The 24802-nt window shown below is 34.5% G+C and overlaps 1 protein-coding gene across 2 annotated transcripts; it reads right to left on the reverse strand.

Moving 5' to 3' along the window:
• Window positions 1-1608: 1608 nt before the first annotated feature.
• LOC118273143 (clavesin-1) lies at window positions 1609-24148 on the reverse strand. 2 transcript variants are annotated; one of them, XM_035589951.2, is made up of 6 exons: window positions 23981-24148; window positions 21990-22225; window positions 14033-14189; window positions 12109-12251; window positions 3794-3955; window positions 1609-3252 (listed from the first exon to the last, which is right to left on the reverse strand). In XM_035589951.2, the coding sequence occupies exons 2-6, from the start codon at window positions 22215-22217 to the stop codon at window positions 3067-3069; spliced, it is 876 nt and encodes a 291-aa protein (XP_035445844.1). In that variant the 5' UTR covers window positions 22218-22225; window positions 23981-24148; the 3' UTR covers window positions 1609-3066. The 2 variants fall into 2 exon arrangements, with proteins under 2 accessions (XP_035445844.1, XP_035445845.1); XM_035589952.2 differs by having other exon boundaries at window positions 23930-24060.
• Window positions 24149-24802: the final 654 nt, after the last annotated feature.

The raw sequence follows: 24802 nt of genomic DNA on the forward strand, positions 1-24802 counted from the left end.
CTAAATCCTCCTATTTTTGAAGTGTGTTAAAAATGTACCGTTATTGGTTAAGCAAGTCCAATTTAGGCTCAATTGAACACCACAAATACAGTTACAATGTATCTAATAAACATAAATAATCAAAAGTTCTTAGCAACATACCACCAGATACATGGATGCATGATCCGAACTGAAAGAAACCAGGTATTCTTAAAACCATCTGTGAACTCTTAACCTCAAAGTTCAACTCCTCCCATCAATCTAATTCTGCAACAGCTCTCCTCTAAATGGACTGCGCGGCTGAGCGTCTTTCATCATGAGGTGACGTAACGAAGACGACACATAAAAGAAACTAATGACTACGTTACGTATACCATCGAGCACATTTCTCCTTAATCACGTGTCAGATCATCTGCTCAGGTGGTTGATTATGACAGAGATTACAAAATTGTAATAATCTGTTCTGTTCATCACTTCATATTTTCCTAGAACTATTAGTAACCCTTGTACAAAGTAGTTCTGGATAGAGTTCAGCATTCATGATTGTTGATACCATATTGTAAAGAAGAAGCCTACTAATTATCTTCGTATTCTTCTTGATATTTAATGTTACCGTAACTAATATTCAACCGGAACTGCGGACAACCTAGCGGGCTTAGCGGGGCTCCGGCTCGAAAAGCAGAAGTAGGAACGGGATGGTTTTTAGTCAGTAAGAGTCTGACACTCCCTCTCGCCACACCCAAGGCGAGAGAAGTCATTAGATGATTTGCCCCTTTTAAAAAAAAACTAATGTTCAGCATTTCTTCAATGAATGTTACTACATATTTACTAGTTATTCTATTCAAGTATTAGTTGAAAGTCCTGTAGAGAAACTCTGCACAAAAATAATAATAAGACCTTCATTCTGTGTAAAAAATGTTGCAAAACAATGAACAACCGGTGACAAGTGCAACGGATGTTGGCTTCCGTGGTGTTTATTATCATGGACCTTACATGTCAAAATTACATGAAAAGATGCCTTGTTGAGTAATTACTATGTAATTACCAGTAATCATCATTGACAATGTAACAATAGGCTTCTTTTTTAATTAAGAAACGACCCATATATTTATACAATGTTCAAAAGCTTATATCAATAAAGAACAGAGCTGTTATACTTTCACTACATATGCATTACCTTATTTTTATTTCGTTTATTTATTTATTGTCTTATTGTGTATGTAATGTACTAGCTTCACGCGCTACTTGGTTCATATTGATTGTAGCGTGATGTTTTACAATACAATACGATGTTTTACCTTCCTCAATAAACGGACTATCCAACAGAAAAAGAATTTTCAAATTCTGGCCAGTAGTTCTGGGGTTAGTGAGTTCCAACAAACAGACTTTTCAGCTTTATATACTAAGTATATAAAGTAGACACCTAACTTCGGTTCCATATCTCAATGAGTTAGTAAGACACCCCAGGGTGTCTGCCATCTGTGATATCCGTCGGAAAAACCAGATATTTTCATAAACATCTAGTTAAACTAACATTTTATTTAAAAACTTAAATAATTATTATTTAAGTAATTATTTAACTTATAGTGATTGGGTAAGAGTAGCAGGCTTGCACCAATGAAAAAAAAGTTATATTTCATAATTATTTTATTTAAATTTAATATCTACACAAAACGCATAAATAATTGTATGCATTTCGTTTCACACACACTATGTAAATATTGAGCAAATCAGGTATTTTTAATTTTTCCATATACTTAGTAAAAATATTACAAATCTATAAAAAGAACGATACAAAAATAGTTTGGAATGCGTCTATTAAAGGCACATAGGACACGTCTCAAGAATCCACGATGATATTACATATAGACAATTAGAAGTGATACCACAAGAAACTCCATTAATTATACATAATTATATAAAGTTACACTTAATTACTAGTAGCTCGTTTATAATAATATTTAGCAACACTCCTTAGAGTCTACACACAGAACCCTACAACCATTGAGGATACGTAATCATTGAAATACATTTGATAACATTGCTTTGAACTATAAAACAACATTTGGAGACAATCGCAATCAAATTAAATGCGACAAAATGCTACTTGGTACATCAACAATTTTTGCAAAAATTACATATCACTCACAATTGTCAGAATTGAATAAATTATGGGAAATGTACTGTTTTTAAATGTCTTGAGTTACTTAACGCTATAAGATATTAATTAACCATACAATAATGGATTAAACTACATTTGGTGATAAAATGGTTCAGAACTGGCACCGTACGTCATCATTGTCACAGCCGTCTCGACACGCGAGTTGTGCACGATCAACGGGAACACGTTCCTGTCTACATCTAAATAAATAAACACCGCCATGTCTACAAAGTGTTCGTACGTACATGTCATGAACTTCGCTCACATCCCCATGGAAATTTGAATATACAAACACATCCCTTACACATACAAACGATTATCCTAAAGTCACACGAACATAGCAGTCGTTGCACAGTCATGTACTCCTAATTATCTAAAGCCTGTCTAGATCAAACATACTAGCGATTAATTCCTCAACCGTAGCTATCTAGCCTGTGTCGTTCAGTAAACCTAAAACCTTAACATTTAAACTATTATATTACTTGTCAATATTTATCACATCATATTTTGTTACCCATTCACACACACTCTTCAGTTTTGGAACTATGTTAAGCTACCATTCAATTTCTTCTTTGAATTCCTATTTTGGTAATATCTATACTTAATAACATCGAACCCCGATTACGGGAGAGCTCAAGTTATGTTATACTAGTGGTGCTCGGGCACATGGCATTATTTAACAATTATCCTATCACCACTGTAAGCCAGAACTTAGGACAACGGCTATTCGAACACGTACTCCAGTTTAAGTCTTAAAAAAATCTAAAACTATGTTACATTGAGAATAGTACAAACTGCCAAACGCGATAAATGTAACAGTGAATTTCATACGAGGAATGAATTACTTATGTTCAAAAAGTCTATCTTGTACTAAATAACTGAAATTCATTAATATCGACGGAAGGCAGTAAGCTACATCTAGGTGCCTACGAGTCCTTGGCGAACCCGTAGGTGTTCCAGTTGTGGATGTGCGGCAAGACGTCGTTGATGACAGGGTACCAGTCGGCGCCGGAGTAGTCGATGGCGGGCAGCTCACCACCGTAGTCAGACGGCAAGTGAGACGCCGCCATGTGCTTGTGAAGAGATGACATCTTCGAGCCGTGGAAGAAAATCTGAAAGAAAGTCACAAATCATAAATATTTATTGGCTAAACATACGACCATTATCTACCAGATAACTGTGTAAAAAGAGTGAGATCGGCTATTACCCGCTAGATGGCGATACTTTCGATTGGTTGAAAATAAATTAGACAATCCAAAGAATAAGAAAACAGACAAAACGTCAAGTATAAATTAGCACATGCATATTATACATGCTTGTATGCACTTCCTGCATGTATGCATGCACTTTAAAATTTGAGTTCATTGACGAGTGACAACAATCACAAAAAAAAAGTTATGAAGTAATAATATTCATGAATACGAATTATTCTTTTATTTCTTTTTTAAATATCGTTAACTTCGATAGTATTTATTTATGTAAATGAAATGGGTCAATAATCCCTTTCATTCTTCTTAATCTTAAACAACATTTTTGAAGTCACATTTTATATTTCTACCAGTCTTTTTTGCATAATTTTCCAATACAATAAGTATAGATAACCTCATGCATCATCATCATCATAAAAATATTCATCATCAAATCTCTACTTACTCTGTTCTTGAGCTTTTCCCTGATGAAGGGCTTGAACATGTTCCATACAACGTTGAAGACCATGGGCTGCTTCACGAAGTGCACCTCCTTCAGTCGGAGAGGCATAGCGTCCTGGATGAAGGTCAGGAGACGCTTGGAGAACGCTGGGGTTAGACCCATTGTCTGTGGACAAACAAATTATGACATTAATATATTATTTCATGGAAATGTTTGTTACAATATTACTTCAGGACATCTAAATCAGTACCAGGCTATTGGATATGATTTCGTCTCGAAAAGGACGTAGTTATCTATATATTATCTATGTACCTAATTACAAAAAATGAGTTCATTACTCCCATCTCTTTAAATCCAGTGGAGTTAAATAAATATAATCGATATGGACTACGAGCTAACTGCGGTAGATCCTCGATAAGTGTCTTATATGATGTGTCATCTGATCTTTAAACAGAATTCCATTATACACGTTATCACACTCATCCTACACTCTTTACATAATAATGTGAACTTTCTGGATGCCAGCGGGATGATTAACACTCGACCTCCGCCCACCAGTATCACTTGTAACCACCTCGACCACAAGAAATTATTCTTACCACGATGTTTTACTAGTAATCGCTGCATAACCAACTTATTGTACCTTAATATAAGACTCAATATCTTAATGGATGTTGCATCTACAACGCCTGATAAGCTGCTCTACTTAATATTTTCAACTTATTATGTCAACATGTAAACGATAAGATGTGGAAGTTTTACAGACAATAAACTGTCGTGAGTAATTATAATTGGGTTGATTAGACGTCATTTGGCAAAGGTATTGGGTGAGTGACCGAATGGATTTGATAACCTACGCCCTGGCACTTGGCAAGAGTCGGCTACCATCAGTTCCGTGTTGGGGTGACGTCGGTCAGTGCTCCGCGCAATCGCCACTCTTTAAGACATTTTGTATGCGTCTATCGTTGCTTCGCCTCATGGTATTACCGAGTATGGGATCAGCTCTGAAACATTTATAGCTGCCAGAAGCCAAGTTTTCGCTTGTGAAGATTAGATTGTGTCGAAACCGTGTGACGTGACTCTATGTAAAGTTCTTTAGACCAACCGCTACGAAGATTGGTGCGACTTCACCGAACAGCTTACGAACGTATGAAATGACGCAGATTAAGACGTAAATTCTCATAATAATTCATATCTTAGCAAGTAATCAATCAAATACATCAATTAAAATGTATCTTTAACAATTATTCAGTAACTTGATTCCCTATTGACTCCTGACTAACAAATAAATTTATATCAGGCATTTATATAGGAAACATGACCTTCATTAGTTTTAATGAGCAGATACTAAAGTCTTGGCCACCACTGCCGGGATTAAATGACATGTAATCTAAACACCATCTTTATAAGAATTAATTAGGTAACGTAAATATTGTTTAAATGACGATGTTTGATACCTAACATAAAAATATATACATCTACATAAACTTGTTTTAATTCTACCTGCTAAATAACCATTAAAAAGTACCCAAGTACAATACCTAAATACATAAATAAAATTTGAATCATCATAACAAAGACGGTGGTAAAACCCGGAAACCTAATTTTAATACCTAAGTATAGGCCGCACGTGAAATAATGATAAAGTACAATAAATAATAAATTACAAAACGTAATAATACTAAGTACTTTATAGCCCCCATATATTTTAATTTAATATCTAGATATTGTAATAAATTAATCATCACTTCTTACAGGTTTCGTCTATCGGTGTTTCGTAATAATGCTATCTGTTTATGTAAAGTATAGAGATCTAAAGATAAACTTTAATACTACAAGAATGTAGGTAACACTGCCATAAACTTAAATTCGTCATTTAGTATTACTTATTGATTAATTAATCACAGGGCTTTACTAATCAATTACTATCTCACGATTTTAAACACACGTAGCATGTTAGGTATTGTTTCGACAGAGTTATATTCTAATAACAAAATGGACCTATGGTCATGTGGCTATGTATCCGTTTGTATTTCACTGTTTCGAAGTAAAAAGTAACTGACTCTGGATTCATTGCTGAATGGTAATTCTATTTTATCGTGTTTCATGTCATTAAGTCAACGTTTGTTTGAAAGAAAAATTCAATCGGTACATTAATCAAGAACATCAGGAAACAGCACCCGGGTAAATTCAATAAGAAAGTCCATGAATACACACTTAGATTTACATAGGTAATAACTTACATAATTACCTAGAATCTCAATAAATCACAGTCCAGTTGCGGTTCAGATCAACCACAAAGGTCGATATCAGGTTGAAGACCAAACAAGTGCAGCCACGTTATCATATACAGCCTTGGCCAAAAGTATTGAGCACCTTACAAATTTCGCTTGATCACGGTAAGTATGGCAGAAAACTAAATCTACTGTTGAAGTATTTGTTTGTCGGCTATCTACAAAGATTTAAAAACAATGATTTATGCCGTAGCTAGGAATAAAACACCTAGGTGTAATAAAATGTGATTTTTACAATGTTTGTATTTATTTATCAGTTCGCTACCATCGCTCGTTTTGACAACATCCCGTGATCCAGGTGCGTTTTTGGTATTTTATTTCAAAGTTATAAGTATTATCGTTGCAATATGCCAAAACGAAACGAACTTTCTTCAGAAAAACGAGTGGAGGTACAGCTTCTGCATGAGCAAGGGAAATCACAAGTAGAGATTTCCAAAACTGTGAAATGTTCGCGCCGATCCTTGCAATTTGTTATTCAGCGATTCTATGCAATCCGATCACATCAAAATATACCAAAAACAGGGCGCAAACGCATCACCACAGACCGTCAGGATCGTCAGTTACCGAGAGAGTCGTTAAAAAATAGGAAAAAATGATCTTCAGAGCTCGCTGCTGAGTTGTCAGAACAAAATAAGGTATCAATTTCTGCTCGAACTACTTGTAGAAGACTTCAGGAAGCTGATCCGAAAGGTTGTGACGCTAGGAAGAAACCATGGCTCCCGACAAAAACAAAAAAAACTCGGTATAAATGGGCCTTACAACACCGAACTTTCACCACTGCAGAGTGGTCAAATTTTGTGTGGTCAGACGAATCTAACTTAGAGGTAAGTAACTATATTTAATGCCCTAATAAAATAATATAAAATGGTTTAAAATCCAAACGCATAGATGAAGTTCTTTTGTTTTCTGGAACTCAATATTTGTCTCTTTATTGCAGATTTTTGGTACCCCTGTTGTGACCCCTGTACGTCGCCGGGTGGGCGAAGATTTTAAGCCAGAGTGTGTGGTACCAACCGTAAAATATGATGGCGGTAGCATAATGGTCTGGGGTTGCATGACCGATTCTGGAGTTGGCGAATTGTTCGTGTGAGAGGGCCGCATGGACTCTTCTAAGTACATAAATTTACTAGAAACTGCGTTCCTGCCTTCATTCACGAAACTTTTCGGCGACAGGAACATGGATATTGGTAAATTCCAGCAGGATAACGCACCTTGCCACAAATCTGCCCGCACTATGGCATGATTCCGGAAAAATAACGTAGAGCTTCTTGACTGGCCTGCCCAGTCGCCAGATCTAAACCCCATAGAATATTTATGGGTTTTAGTAAAGCGCAGAGGTAGGCGCCACACAATTAACAACAGAGAAGATTTGAAACGCTACCTGTGCCTAGAATAGAACGCGATTACTGCTAAAGACTGTAAAAATCTTGTTAGCTCTATACCAAAAAAAAATTCTGCCGTAATTAAGGCAAAGGGTGGACTTACAAAATATTCATTTTCAATTAATAAATAGTAAAATAAACATATAAAAAATAAATTGTTTTGTTTCTATTTGATATTTCGCATAAAACTCAAAGATTTCATGGGTGCTCAATACTTTTGGCCAAGGCTGTACATATGTATACTTATGTCTTAGGTGTTTACCAAAACGACCATGTTTTATTTACCATCGTCCTTTACAAACGCTAAGGAAACTCCGTTTCCTTCAATATCGACACAAAGGACGGATGTTTAATTAAAATATTAGTTTTGAGTTAACTTAAGTTTGTTTACCTAATCCTTAATGGTATCTAGGATAATTATGGCTATGTATCTACAACTACAATGTTTCGGTGTTATGATTCATCGATTACTCTTTGGGAAGTTAATGAAAAATCATTACCTTTTTTAATAAAAACATACATTTTACTTGAATAACAGTATCAAAATCAATAACGTTTGTAAATATATTTTTTTCGTATCAAAATAACGTTTAGGTACATTTTGAACAAAGACGCTTTCAATGTTATTGTTGAATAATTAACTGAATTTCCACCAAAATTATCGTGAATCATTATTAATTTATATTGTTACTTACGCATTGTTCGTGGTTGATTAACATAATTTATTTGGGAAGTCATTATACTTAATATTATTTATAATAAATCCAGAAAACTGCTACCTTTAATAAGGTCATAATACTACAGTACTGTATTACGTAAGAACATGGAACAACAAACTTTATTTTCGTGTTTTCTATAGAACTAGGTTAAACAAATACTAAGGTGATATAAATCAATCAGTACAAAGATAGATGTACAGAGATCTTGGCCGTATGCGTGCTCTATAATCTGCAACTCGATCAACAGCCTCGGACGTGAGGCCCCTTGAGAGGAAACCCTGAGCGAGTACGGTGAAGTACGTTTTTCCTGTGACCAATGATTATTAATCAAAGATGACTAATTTCTTAACATTTCCATACAATTGCACCCAGTAATCCACATTAGTTCCCTCAAATAACCTTAACGAATCACACACTATTGTTTGTATGACCGTCGTCTGTAACTACACGTGACATTTCCACTGTTATTATAACTAAACAACCTGAAAATACGGTTCAGTTTCAGTCATTGTTATATTTCATTAATCAAACAAACGTTTGCAACATTACACATTATAAGTAATACTAAGTAATACGCGTATTTCAGTGAAGGCCAAGACATGCAAAAGATATACCTAAATGACAATGCAACTGATGCTGCATACACAGAAAACTTCAACAGATCTCTACCAGGGATTAAATTAAGAAAGGACTTTAATTGAGGAAATAAACAACAGACGATCCTGCCTACGACCACGTACGCAAATATTAACATAGATTAATTAAATTTCGCCAAACATGGCTTAACAATAACAGGGTAAAGAACGCGGCAGAGGCGATTCACACGATTTTAATGATATCAATATGTTCTGACTATCATGACGCCAGTTACGTGACCAGGGAGCTAAGCACATTAATCTCACAGCTCCCGCCAGGACACCGAACAGCTTCGACCTTTCCGACTGATCGTGATCTGACTAGAAACCATTCATCGTGTTTATATTGATTAACATACCTACTTCCTCACTTCGAGGTAATACTAAATGTTGACTATCTATGCCCTAAATGCAGAACCGGAAGGAAGATACCATTTATTTGTCAAGTGCAAACCGACCTTCTGATAATGGCCTTTAAGTTTAAGTTATATTGGAAGGAATTCAATATTTGTTCACTTCATGGATAAAGACACCGCTTTTTTTACATTGTTAGAGAACATAATGTAGATACTAAGGTGGAACTCTATCTAAGGTCTAAGGCAGAGTATTATGTCGTTTGTTAAGGACGTTTGTTAACCGTAATTTCCACTAAGTACTGTGCGTGTACTATTTTTAAATCTCCACTTTACCTGATACCAAACTTTTGTAACAGGGCATCAGAATAAAAACGTAATTAATTCATGTCAGTCATTTATGTCAATAAGTACCTAAATGATTTATATCGTTATAATTTTGCATTAGCATAGCAACGTTAATCCCCAGATAAGGAAGAAATCAATTTGATAATCCTTTAAAGCGAAGCAAGTTTGTTAATCTATTACACAAAAGACAGATTAGTATACATATGTCCAGGTAATTGATAAGATATACAATGTACAACTGATATCTAAGATCCTGTTCAATGTTTACAATTAGAACTATGTACAATCTAGAAGTACGTCGATGTCGTAACCTGTTGGCTGTTACACGTTTTGTTTATATTCTAATATACATAATAATATGTATGTAAACACATAATATTATTCTAGGTATATCAATGTATGAATACAAAGATAGAGACCATGAGAACTTTTGTCAATTATTTATTTAAATCACTCATTGATCGGTCGCTGCGAAAACAAAGTAAGGGTATCTTATTCACAATTCCCAAACATAGACTCAGGGGATGGTCCTTTAGTATGTAATGACTTATTCCCTATAGGATGAACGATATAAGATCACACAGGGAAATAGATACAGGTACTATTAGTGCAGTTTACTATATGTTATTATTTACATAAATCACCATAGATGCTGGCAGCAAAGCAACATCAGCTTCAAGCGTAATTGCACAACATGTGTCATCAAATCGAAACATTTAAAATGTTTCTCTATGATACTTGACTACTCAACTAATTTACTTAACTGTTAACAGTCGAGAGCCATTCAAATAAAACGTAGGTGAGAAACTGATTGCAATAATAATGTGTTTATTGAAACATCAAATTCGCACCGTATAGGCGATGCATGCAATGTTATTGAAGTTCTAAGTGATAGCTCGACTTTGAGCCGGTGTTAATAAAACCACAAGAAAATATTTGTAAGTGTAAGGCAGAAGGTTGTTGTTAAGCCGAATTAATAATTATACCCTTTATGTAGGTAGTGGGTAGTGCGGGTACTGCGCATTGGAAACAAAGATAAAAGGAACAATGCAGACAACACGGCACGCTACGATATACTCCACGCTTTTCTTTGTTCATAACACTCTGTATATGCACATTGTACTTTGAGCTAGGTACCTACACTTTGTTTTAGGGGTTGACTCATCCTCGCGGTGGACAAGACATGCACTTGTAGAAACAATAATATTTACACGCCGAGTGCAATGTCCGGCGCCATGCAGATAATAAAATTAAATAAAAAACTCATTTTCAATTTATCACAGCTTTGTTCAACGGAGTTGAATTATAAATAGAGATGCAGTTTGTTGTTATTCTGCTTACATGTTCATGGGTTTCACAATACTTAGTTAGCAAATATGAATAAGTGTCTATAAAAAACTATGATCCGTAAAAACCTAAACAAACAACGTAGTATGGTATATATCACGACACCGAGCAACACAGCGCTGTTGCTGTCACTTCGTTACGATACATTCAAATCAGCATGCGCACGCGCAGTGAAAGTGATCTGTCTACTTCCATGTCATATTGAGTATGGCTATTATCTCTGCGTTCGAGTTTGCAACACCTATTTCATTTAGTACACTATAAATAACGTTAAACGTTATCGATACGATAATCTACATATTTTTGGTTCTTTGCCAAATAAAAAGACTATAATTATGAAAACAAAACAACCGATAAGCGATCTACTTAGCAGTCTCTTAAAGTTAAAGTAGTGTTTAAGGTTTTACTCTTCAGTAATGTAAACAATATCTATTGTAAACACACATAGACTGGAAACAACGACCTACAATAATTTGTATCGGTAATGTCCTGAAAACTAAAGGACCGGCTGTGCCAAAACAATTGTGCAAACTACACTGAACTCTATAACAATAGACACAAGACTCACCTATATTTGTAGGAACTGCGCATTATACCACAAACTAGTTTTTGCAAATATATCGTTGGATGATTATGACAACATGACAATTTTGTTGGCACAAATAACGAAATAAGTATTGTTTCGTCATGAAAAAGTCGACATTTCACGCTTGTACCCACGAAAGATGTGCGATATGAGTATGGGTAACTACTTTAATTTGTTATAATTATCACATCACTCAAATCTACAACACCAGTTGAAATAACAACTACATAAGTACATAGATATACGCCATAATTGCGTAAACATAGGTAAATAAACATTGTATATTAAATTAGTCAATCGGTTTACTTTTGAAACCTTTGTAAACTATTTAAAATTCATATAACACAACACGCAGTTTAATTGACTCAATTTAATGCACATATTGCTATTTTTGGCTTTCAAAATAAAGAACGTAAATGTAGATTTTGAATTACTTACTCGTACAGTTAGGTACTTTAAAATGGTGAGAGTAACGTAACTATGCAGTAATTAATTTCATTTCTAAGTTTGTTAACTGAAAACGTTAGTTGTAATAATGTTGGTTTTATTGCTGACTGTAATTTCAACAGTGAAATAGCATTCATATCAGAATATATCCAAGAGGGTCCACAATTTGTTCTCTAGAAGAAAATGGTCATAAATAAGGTCACTGACCTGTGTCCACCCCATATTGTGGAAGTCCATGATGACAACGGTTCCTCTGACTTGTGACTCCGGCTCCAACATGGCGGCCTCGTGGATCAAGTAGAACAGCCTGAATAGCTGGTCAGCATTCACTTTCTTTGGGTCCCATGAACCTGATAGGAGAAAATCGGTCATTAATCGGGTTTCTTTAGTCCGGGATAAGTCATAGTAGAATTAGTATTTAAGTTCTTATTAATTACATAATAATGTGCGATGCCAATAACAATTCTATATTCAGAAACAGTTATAGTTAAAAAAATGCGTATATGTATAAATATCAGTATATACTTAGGTATATTATGGACGAAACAGTGTTAAATATTCAGTATTTAAGTAGCTAATGATCATGGCTGCCTCTTATGCTATATGTCAGCTGGAAAGAATGGGTTTTCGTAATGTTTTGTATGCGGGACACCAGAGTAACTGTCACTATTTATGCATATTGCGTATACGCATCGAATACGAAATTGCGCAGCTATCGCTTCAGAGCAATCCCATTATTTAACTGCTTTGCGGCTACTTTACTACATAACTGAATAGTGGGGCAGAAATGTAGCAAGTTTATGTAATATTACAATAACGGGGGATCATACTTGGGACCAGATGGCAACAATCTTGAACATTAACTGTCTTAAGTAAGAAGACTAAGTAAATAAGTAAGTATAATACTCTTACCATTGTCTTATTGTACCGAAACAATAATAAACAATCATACCCAATACTGATAGTACAAACAGGAAAAACTTGTATCTACTTAATAAATTCTGCAATGGCTTAGGTAATCAATTATATTTTTATGATTACATAATCATTATCCTTATACGTATTCTTTATAAAACCGTCTGCATTGTTGGTGATACTTAAAATGATATCTCAGAATCAATTTCGGTATTCCCAGTCAACAAGTATGTACTTGATAGCGTGAAATTTGGAAGAGTGCCCGGTGTGGACATTCCCTAAGTAACTGCATCAAATCGACGAATGAAAAGCGTGTTATTACCACAATACGTGTTTATTATACATACTATTGATTTCTATAATAGACCCTCTTCAAATCAAAAGTAGAAAGTGTTCGTATAGAACTTATCGCTTACGTATTGTCTCGAGAACTGTGAGATATTGATCATTATGTACACGTACATAGTACATACATAGTATCTCGATTGTTGTTATGTAGGACAAAGAACTCGACGAGAGTCAATCACGTCTTTTTAGCGTAGTAGCGTCGCTATCTTCTATTTTGATCGATTGATATCTAGAAATTGTATGCTTCCATCGAACACTGACAAATGTTTACATAGAATTGTTATTTATGTACCTACGTTATCTTGTTTTTAAATAAATGTTATTCAGACATAATATGTAACGTCGCAATCACATATCGCATATTTTTGTGTAAATCTAAATATTTATTAAGGAAATTAGTATTGAAGTGCGTTCCAGTATAAATAAGTGACCTCTGGACGGCTAAGAACGAACATTACTCATTGGGCTCAAAGGTCTCTGTTTGATTTGTTTGTTTGCATAATTCATTGTGATTGGTAACAGTTTTCTAGATTGTCCGCGACCTAATATAGGTAACATATATTTTAAAGATTATGTAGTTATTATGGAGATCAGTTCCGATCTGTTTAATGATCCCAGGTAGCAGACATTTTACCCGTCATATAAAAATTACGATATACATAGGTTGACCTTAGTTTAAGGGAGGAAAGTCATCCAATAACTTCACTCGCCTTGGGCGAGGCGAAAGGGAGTTTCAGATTCTTACTGACTAAAAACCACCCCGTTCCTACTCCAGCTTTTCGAGCTGGAGCCCCGGTAAACCCGCTAGGTAGTCCGCAGCTCCGGATAGGTTGCCCTGTAGAGTATTATGATTGCACCAAATTCTTACCTCCAACACTGACAATTAGAACCCTCCTTCCCTTATGGTCGCGGCCCTTCAGGACGTTCACGACCTTATGGTCAAGGAAGGCGGTCTTCTCTTGTTCAGGCAGCAAGTTGTCCAGCAGTGACGCATTGTCGCGCTTGAACTCCGCTACACGACGCATCTGGAGACAAAAATAATATTCATATTAATTAGGAATAAAGATACGAAACCTAGTTGATCTTTAGGTCACTATGCCATTATTTATATTAGGTACTTGAATACTTAGATAATAATTAATTGGTCACAATTTATTCATATACACGTCAAAACTCATCATATAGTCATAATAAACATATATTAATTTTGTTAGTGCTAAAATTTTTAATAGCTAGATCATTGCATGCAAATGGGATGAGGAACCACCTTCGATACTAAAAGTATGTAACAATATTCATACATTAGAAAATATCCTAGTATAAGTATATAAACTCAGAGTTTCGTAGAAAGATAAAATCTCTCAAAAACAGGAATCAAATCATTTATTAATCACAAGACACAATCAATTTAAAGCAAATAAAGTTTCAAGCCCTAATATACCTAATTGCCTTTACAACAAAATCTAGTTTAGAACAAGCATGAAAGAGACAAGTTCGCGAAGAAAACAAGTTCGTAGCAAGTTTTCCACGCATTTAATTTATGCGTAAGTTTATCTATGCACCGCGCTTTCCGGCGAGAAACTTTTGCTTAGAGGAGAAAATATATAATCATATAATTATGTAGAGCTAGGCGAAACATGTTCGTATAATTTGCCCGTCTGTCCGTCTGCAACCTGGATCTACTTAGCCCGTTTGGTGCTGCCAGTATCGCGTGCTTAATATCAGTTATTACTAAACTAAAATTATTTTATCGACCAACTTTAACAAGGAAGCGCTTATCCATTTTTTTATAAATAACTGGTATGATTATTATATTAAGCATAGAATACAAATCAAGCACAGATTTGTTTTTATTATAAAATTTGGAAATAGAATAAGTATTAGTTGAGCATGTCATTGTGACATGAAAATACGGAAAAAATATATCATTTTGCTTGTTTCATGTAATTTAATCTTGTCATCATAATAATTGAATACTTTAGCATATCATCCGTACAACACAATGGCATTCATTTCCCTAATAGTTTCGATAATGTGGTTATTGCCAACAATTGAACGATGATTTGCAACGAGTAATTTATTGCCGAGAGTGGTCAGAGAGACAGCAAGTTACTTTAATACATGTTAGGAGAATACCTAAGTAAGTACAAAGTGAAGCGTATTATGTAAATCACGTAACAACTTGATGAATGGGAGTGCTCACACACGCGGCTCATACAAACTGCGCGTAATCAATTGTCTATTAATTTATTTGGCGCCGCGCACACAAAAATCGGTCGCTCGAAAGAATAGAATGCATGTGCGTCAATGTTCTTAGAATACCTACGTATTAGGTATCCTACATTGTCGATGTAGAAAATAACTGATATTAAGATAATAGGGATAAGACACGCAAGCTTCGGTCATTTTAGCGTTTGATTTAAAACCCCAAATTGCTGCAATTTGAGAGCTGCAACTATATGTTTATCTAACTTCACGGTCAACAATTTCTTGAAAAATGTTACTAAAATATTGCTCAATAGAATACTATCGTTAGTTTTGCTATTTCGTTTGTTTACTATCTTAAATTTCGAGAATGTTCGTGGATTTTGGAAGACATTCATGGAACAAATTCCTTGAGGAAGTGCTCAATGACAAAAAGTAAGAGTCAATGAGAGGCCTCAACAAACAGTCATCATATTAGGTGATGTTTACTAATAAGTACGTAAGCACAGTGATCGCCAAAACCGTCAGTGTTGAGATTGATTGCTTAAGCCAGCAGTGACCGGTTAGCGACTGATTGCAGTTGCAACTCTTCATAGTTGGCACGTATGGTAGACACACCATCGCCGCATGGCCATTGCTTAATCCCTCGGCTATTATATTTAATAACGTCTAATTGTGAACTAGTGCTCGCCTTATGCAATACAACGATTTCATTAATGAAATATATGGGTAAATGTTGTTGTATATATGTAACCACTTTTTGATATCAGTAATCTCTGTAAATTTCCTTTTTGAGACCAAAAATAAACATCAGAGGTCTGTTTATAAAAAGATAATCGTCATAATTGACGCATAATTAAAAAACTGACGTATTTTGAAATTAAGTGTCCTTTGATCTGAATAATATTGAACGAAATGTAATCAGTATAATAAATAACAAAGCGACGCCTCTGTGGCCATTCAATATCTGTTGTGATAACAGATGACCGTTGTGGTACCACACTAGCGTTATATTATAACCCAGCTTGCTCTCACTCATTTCAGGAGATAAATAAGAAGTGGGTGTTTTTATTTAACCATAATTTAGGTATCTACGAGTATATGTATAATGCATCTAAAACGTTAAATCGTAGACTACGTAGCAACTTAACAAGACGCATAGTTAATTCGTTCTGCTAGCTTTCTGGTCTCTAAACCATACAGATTAGTCCTATTACTTAGTATAGTGCCTCAGTTTTGATGCGCCCTTGCAAACCTACAACTGGACCTACATACGTATGTACATATGTGTATGTATATTATGTATACGATATGCCTAATGAATAAATTAAATTTAAACAATTCAGTAAGACAGGGGCATTCGTTTCGTAATCAGCCTTTTTCATCCAACTTGTACAATTATTTGCATGCAAGGTCATTGGTTGCGTTTTAAAAATACCTTATAACTAATTATAGCTTTGTACTATGTATGTGTATAACAAAAAGGTGCATCGAGTTATGAGATCAAACATAAAGGAAACTTTGTAGGAATTAATTATTTAAGTAGGTCTTATGTAAAGCCTGAATTCAGGATAGAACAAGGTAAAAACCATTAAAAATCAATAAAACAGAACTATGTAATGCCAGTCTCAATGTTATCTAAAAAGGGTATAAAATAATAGTTTAAAGTTCATTTAAAATGCATAACTTACTAAAAAAAGGTTGTGTGTTGTAATATCTACGGCCTTTATGAAAAGGAGTTTCTTATTAATAATTCTTAAAATAATCTCAACTTGTACTCTAGTGAAATAGATAAATAATATTATTGTGTAATACTCTATTATATCTTGTATACTATCATCTAGTTATTGAAATAAGATAACATTGTATGGAAAATAAACGGACTCAATACATAACAAAACAGGAGCATTATCTACCTATAACTGAAATCTTTAACAACATACTAGGTACTTCACACCATTTCTTTTCGTATTTTATTTGACAACGATTACCAAGCTCTATAAACCATAAATTGACCATAAGGTACTTAAAATATGTAGGTACCTACCTAGGTAAATAAATATCCGCAAACAATATGTCCGCATACGCAATACATTGGCTAAGATCAATTCGATACACATGAAGTGCATCACAAAATCGTTTTATTCTAAAATATTTAATTTGTTTTACTAATTATATTATTTTAAACGGTCATTACAATAAAATATTTCCTCGCAATAAGTATGTACCTAGCTAAAATTCTGCATCAACAACGTTATATTAGTCATCATTAAAAATATTGCACTTTCCTTAGGTGGAAGACAATTTTATTATTGTCATAGCGATGATTCATACAAATTAAACTACATTATACAACAATCGGTGCAAATGTTCTTAAGCTACATTTGCTTACTCAGTTAGTTGAAGATAGTAAAATCCAGTCATTACACACTGTTTCATAACAATTACAAGATTTCTATTTATAGTTTGCAATAATAAGTGTGTCTGATGGTTTATTGGTAACTGGGTTAATGCCTTTATAAAGTTGAGGTTCTATTCCAGAGTCGGACAATGAACATTAGCGATTAGGTACATCAAAATCTGTGTGTCCTGGCTATTAATGTTATGTACTGTTTCTATTAGACATCCTTTTAGATATATAGATTAGGTATACATGCCCCTACTACTTAAGAGCCAAACCAAAGTCCAAGTAAACCATATCGATTAGATTTTAACTATGAATGGAAATGTACAATAACATGTAACTATAGATAGTCTACTATCAGCTATGAGCTATGCAGTCTATATCCGGGTCGGTTGTTGATAACTAACTGACTGACTGATCAGGCCGACTGACTAACGCCGACGACACAGAGTCCACTGTTTCACAAATTAATCGGATCATGAACGCGCCCTTTGGACAACAACACATTAGTAATCAACTTCAAGGTTTCACATCGTTTTGAAACTCTAGTCTTTGTCAATCTTCTAACTCTGTATCATAATACCTTTGTTCTAATTGTTTCATATGTTAATTAAATGTTGCGTTTTATCAATTCATTGTTGTTTAATTTCTAGTCGCTTCTTTGTGTCTTTTTAGTTTGATACTAGATTTTCTTGAAATCCAAGTAGCCATTGTTGGCTTTAAAAATGCGATTTATGAGTTAGTTATTAGTACATACCTACATATCTTCACGCCTTTAATCCCCGAAGGGGTAGGCAGAGGTGCAAATTATGGCATATAATGCCAGTACATTGTACACCCACTTTTCACAATTTATGTTGTAAGTCCCATGTAATAGGTGGTGAGCCTATTTAGTTATTAGTTATTAGTGCAAACACGTGATTGATGAGAAATTTTCACTAAGACTCAGGCGCACACGTGTCGGTCGACGTGCTTGTTCGCGGTGAGACCTTGTGGCTGTTTTCCCGCCGTTTACATTACAGCAAGCACTGCACTGCTGGCACTACTGGCTACTGGTCTATTGCAAATGTTCCGCGTGAGACATGCAACAAGCAGCCATGTTTATTAAACAAATACGTTCTTGTATGAATAGGTCTGTGCAGTGTAGTGTACAACATTATGACTAGGTAATCATAATGCAAACACCAAATAAAATCACTCACTCAAGTACTCACTCATCTTCAATTTCACAACTCTTACAACGCCAATTTTAATATGACTAATTAATTTGTTGCCAAGCAGCTTTCAACAATTATTTGGCCTTTGCTCAGATTTTTGTGTTATCGTAACAATCAATGATAAAAATGTTGATGAGCTAATTTAATCTACTTTGTATAGAAATGATTCAAAACTAAAATCTTGAGGATAGGACGTTTTTTATTCAATGTTTTGCAACATATGTCTATGTCTAGTAGATAAAAGAGCTAATAGGCAATTAATGATATACCGGCTATATTTAATGTATTTGTTATTGTCAGATAACTAGCTTAACAACAAGTGCAATGTGTTTAGTTGCAAATATGTGATAATTTATAGAGTGGCTGGCATTGAACGGAGTCACTGTTTATCTGCACTTCACGATATTTGCGCGTAAACACCACGGTGGCGATCAACACAAATAAATAGCTATCGGAAATATTCATACATGATGCGTAGTTTGTTAAATTCCTGAAATGGTAATAGCAAACAACAATGCAGGCTCTATTTTGCAGTGAGTTTCAGCCTGTATAAAGGTAAATGCAAGGCTTTATTGTAGCTAATAGGTACCTACTATCTATTGTTCTATGTGCAATGTATCCACTAAAGTTTAATCATCCCAATGACCTATTCAGGACTTTGTGTTGAAACGACTACCCATCCCATCAAACTTTCGCATGTATAATAAGTAGTTGGTCTGAAGCAGCTACATGTTACAATAGCAATTACGGCGTCCGAGTTCAATTATTTCTAACGCTCCAACATAACACATTGTAACCTCAACGTTCTCATGACCTATAACTTCAACAAACATTTCTAATGTATTGTTTACACCGACAATTTAAAAATATAACGGTCAATAGTGATGTTCGATAAATAACAGTTATCTCATTATGATAACTACTGAACTTTGACATCGTCGCGCGGCTTATCTCGCCCTTCCCGAGGCAGATTCCTATATTATGTTTATGAACAGAGGAAACTGTTTTATCTCTTGACTAACGAGAGATAACTCGGTGACATTACAACTGGTGGGATCGGACACATCATCGTGTAGCTATTCGACATGATAGAATATGTATTTTTAGAATTGATAGATAAATAATATGTTGTTCTACTAGAATAATAGATAAACATCGCATCATTGGTCCTGTGGATACGATTAATGTATATGATGTTTCGCAATTTGATTCATGTTATAATTACCAGGCACCTAATAAACCAGGGTGTACGTCTTCTCTTACACACACATGAAGATGAGACTAACAAATGTACTTTCCCACTAATTAATATGAATCTTATCATTAATGGAACAATAAGCAATAAATATCAAACAAACTTCCTAATAAATACAAAAAATGAAACGTTATTAATCTTGCTTAATAGATTTACGTAACAAAGTTCATCTCACTTTTAAAAACCCTCAATAACACTTTCAATTTTAACTAAGTAATTAATAACTACTTATACAAAGAATGAAAACATAAATAACTAGGTACAAACGTTTATCTACCTTTTATTTTCTTATTGTTAATTAATATACACTTGAGAGCAAAGAAACGGAGCCACAAGCGTTTTTTCTTTTCTGATAATTAAGTTGTTTCTGTTGCAAGTATTTTATTAATTGTATATCGTATTGAAAGGTAATTTAATTACGTTTAAAATGACAGTACAGTTTGTTGTAAAACGAATATTTTATAAAGGGGTGTTCAAAATAAAAAAAAAACGTTAGTGGCTCCGTTTCTTTGCTCCCAAGTGTACATTACATTGTAGTGACAATGTAATACGAAGTGCAATAGCACTATTTATTCATTATATTACTTATTATGTAACTGCATTAGTTACCTGCGTTATACGTATAATCCTACTTATTTATTTATTTACTATTTATTAAGTAGGTATGTTTTCTTTATTAGGTATTCCGGATTTGTATTCTGTGTAGGTATATATCTCGAATAATCGACTTACTTACATGGGCAATTAATATGACTTGCATTCAAAAGAAAAGCTACGCAGACGACCTACATCCTCCGAGAAAAAAGGCAGAAATAAAAAAAAATATAATAAACAATAAAACGCCACTAATTGTAGGAAGTAAATAGAAATACATAATAGTTATATGTACCTACTACTCACTAATTATTCTTCGTTTATTTGTTTTGTTAATTAATGAGCCGTAAAACCATTATGGCTAAAGGTTAGAGCCTATTTAATGAATTTCTATTTTAGTGTAACTACAAAAAACTATAATGGCACCTCTAATACGGTACTGGAACCGTGACCCCTACATCTTCAGCCTACGTAGAAGAAATTGCCAATTGTATATGTGACAGATCGTCAGAAAACTATTAAAAGATAAATGAAATCACACGTCGCCTCGAGAATCGTCTATTATCGTCACATGAAAAATAAGTTTTTACAAAAGGGTCAAACTTAAAGGTACACAAAAAGGAGGTCAAATGTGTAAGTAAGTAAGTACGCTGTGTACAAACAAACGTCTAGAAGCTCATCATAGTAAAGTAGATTATAATCACTGTTTATGATCCTTGGTATAAAGCGCGTAATAAGCGAGGTCTAGGACAAGTCCAACGAAATCAGTCGTTAACCATTTGTAATTGAAGTTGCCAAACATCACCACATTATGTAGTTGCCGAGTTACGCAAATTTAGTAGGCTGTAACAATATGACCTGCTTAACCTACGCTCGAATGTCTGTTCAAGATATCGAGCGGCTCAATCAAACATTACTATTAAAAGAAATCGTAACACAATAAATGTTTTTACTAACTTACACATTTAACAAGTGTAACCTAGTTTACTATAAGTAGTGCGTCTGCGACGTCAGCGATTCGCATAGTCCTACTTAACACTTGTTATAATCGCACCCGTCGCAATGAGTTTGACTTGACTTGTCATCAAAATTTATAAAATAACAACCGCAAAGAAAATTAGATCTGTACTTAAGATTGAGAGAGACTTACAAGTGCAATCGCGCTCTCGGGGTACCACTTGCAAGGGCGCAGAAAGATTGTGAGCAGCTCGTCGTCATCTCCGAAGTGTAGGTCCTTGTTCTCCTTGAGCAGCTCCCGCAGCCTCTCTAGGGCTTCGCGCACCCTCTCTGGAGTCTCCCGTAACTCCTGCTCTGCAATAGCTTTTGTCTCTGGCGACAACTCAACGTTGCGCTCCAATCTGAACTCACTTGAACTCATTTTCAAAACTGCAAGAAAAAAAACACTTCATATAGACTACACTACAATACAATTTAAGGTTTAGTTTCGTAATGCGTGTTTACAAGGTTTCCAAAATTATGTTAAACCTTAATCGATCAGATAAAACGTTCACACTCATTATTCTCAAAGAGCATCGTATAGTTACGGCCGGTGTATGTTGACATGACACTGGCCGCAAGGCAAGGACTTGTTGTGGATTCATATCACGGTGCGCGGGAGCACGTGTCGCCGACTTCATGTTTAAAAACACATCATTGCGTTGGAGATCGATTGCACAAATCTATTGAGCACTACCCATTACTTAAATGACCTGTAGACCCATAAGTAATAACTTTAAATCTTATTGCACGAATATACCGGTACATAAAAATTACAATTTCAGTTTATCGTCATCGATTAAACTTAAATGCTAAGCTAAGCACTTTAAATTACTTGTAAAATGTAAAAAACTTTAAACGAAGGGTCCCCTCTAGTCAACCTTGCGAAATTTTCGTAAATTTTTCCTCATATCCAAAATATCTAACGATATAATCACGTCTTCTTTAAAAAAGTATTGACTTGCCAACAAAATAATTACTTAAGTATATCGACGAGACGACACAAAGCAAATATCAAAAGTCGAAAGTTCTATTACCTAGCAGTCACGTTGGCTCTTTATGTCCTTATCATTTAAACAGCTTTTATGATATTGTTGTACTTATGTACCTAAACAATACAAATGTTGTAGAAAATGTTCCCTTACTGAAGAGCTCTTAGAAGGATCTAGGTATTTGCTGTTTATCTAGAGTTCAATCAACTCTACACGAGTACATAATTGCTCTAGATAAATCGCTTACTTAATAACTATTAATATACGTATGTACAGGTACCTAGGTAAGTCTCCTACACGTCTAGGCGTGTAAGTAATTGATGATTGTTGTTTTTTTACTAATTAAAAAGCAATCTGCATACTTTAAAAAATATACTATCGCCACTACGATTTATCAAAAAAAACTACGATCGTGCAATATTATCTTATTGACTCGTAATTTTGCTAACTTATCTTTATTTCAATAAAAACGAATTAGCACTCGAGGCTTACTTACGTCAAAGATTAAGTATTTAAAAAGAGTACCTAGTACCTACAAGAAGTTGGTCAATTATGTAATTCGACCACTACTATTCAGAAATATGTTTTAATAAATAGTTTATTCATAAAAGATTGTGTTATCTATAAATAATTGACTGCAGATTGAATGTGGTCGCAATAAATCGGCTTTTAAGAGCCGGTGGTTTTTATAGATTACATCCTGATATTATTGTTTATTGTAATAATTTATTAACTATAAAAACAAGTAAGATAGTAACTATTAAATTACTTATTCAAAATCTAAAAAAACTCGACCCTGATTCCTAACTAGTAGGAGTGAAAACTTAATAGTTCTTTTAAGTATTTTTTATTAAAATACTTATAAAAATATGTAGTTTAATTTTATGGGGTTTGATTAGTAATACTTATGATTAGTATTGTTTTCCATACTTAAAAAAAATAGTCCCAGCCTTGCGACACTGACGAATTATTTAATATTTATTATAAGCAAAACTCTTTCAAAATATTTTTTATTGCAGACACAATTCCATACACAACTCCACAATACCGTACATGCACAAAAAGGACCACTGCACAATTCGGAACACAGAAGTTTGCAAACCTTGGTTGAATTTTTCACTTATAAAAAACTGTATTGTGAAAATGCACTAACCTCACTCGCGTCGTAGCACGCGCCGGTGGAAATCACAAAGGGAGGAAAATCGATCGTGCGGCGGGTGAGAGGCGTTAGCGAGTGTGCGCACGCGCAGCCAGCCAGCTGTTATATAGACACGATAAGCGCACACGCTTACTTCGTGCCCCAGCATAGCGCCTTACAGCTTACGCTGCGTATGTAAACAATTTGAAAATAAGCACCCCAAAGTTATAAATCCTAAATGTCTCCTAGATAAATACTTAAATATTCTTTAGAAGTTTAGCTAATGAGATGATATCTTGTTATTGACAATCAAGTACTAGGTAGGTATACATTAAGTATGCTACGAAGCATTTGTTAAAAGCTAGGTCTTTCCGCTTTATTCCATTCTCGTGTTTTCAAAAACAAATCTATTTTCTAAATTATACGTTTAGAAGAATTTCTATAATTTTAATCATTCACCGAACTTTGGATAACCCGTAACTAGATACTTATCTATGATTTGTTGTTGCTGTCGCACTGACAAAATGAAGTATAAGTAAGTTACTAAAAACACCGACTAAACATATCTACAATAATCCTTTGCTAACCTGATAAACCTTTGGCAAAACACGACATAGGTCAGTGACCCGGCAATGATTTCTGAATCCTCACACTAGCCCAACTCTTGATACTACAGACAAATTCAAATAAGTGCTAGCTGTCCAGTTTCTATTACGAAACATTAAAAAAGGATTACTAAGCAATTTTTAAAGTAAAAGTGTGTGAAATGGCTCTTTTATTATGCAATACTATTATTGTACAAATAACTCTACGTGCAGCTAGATACAAGCTTCGGAC

The sequence above is a fragment of the Spodoptera frugiperda genome, chromosome 1 (assembly GCF_023101765.2).
Source record: "Spodoptera frugiperda isolate SF20-4 chromosome 1, AGI-APGP_CSIRO_Sfru_2.0, whole genome shotgun sequence".
Lineage (NCBI taxonomy): Eukaryota > Metazoa > Arthropoda > Insecta > Lepidoptera > Noctuidae > Spodoptera > Spodoptera frugiperda.

Bases quoted from the DNA above. Each gene is read 5' to 3' on its own strand.
- LOC118273143 (XM_035589951.2), bottom strand. From the start codon at position 22,217: ATGAGTTCAAGTGAGTTCAGATTGGAGCGCAACGTTGAGTTGTCGCCA. The intron at 3,956-12,108 runs GTCAGTGACCTT...GTTTGTCCACAG, and splicing joins ACAATATGGGGTGGACACAG to ACAATGGGTCTAACCCCAGC. The intron at 3,253-3,793 runs GTAAGTAGAGAT...ACTTTCTTTCAG, and splicing joins GGGAAAAGCTCAAGAACAGA to ATTTTCTTCCACGGCTCGAA.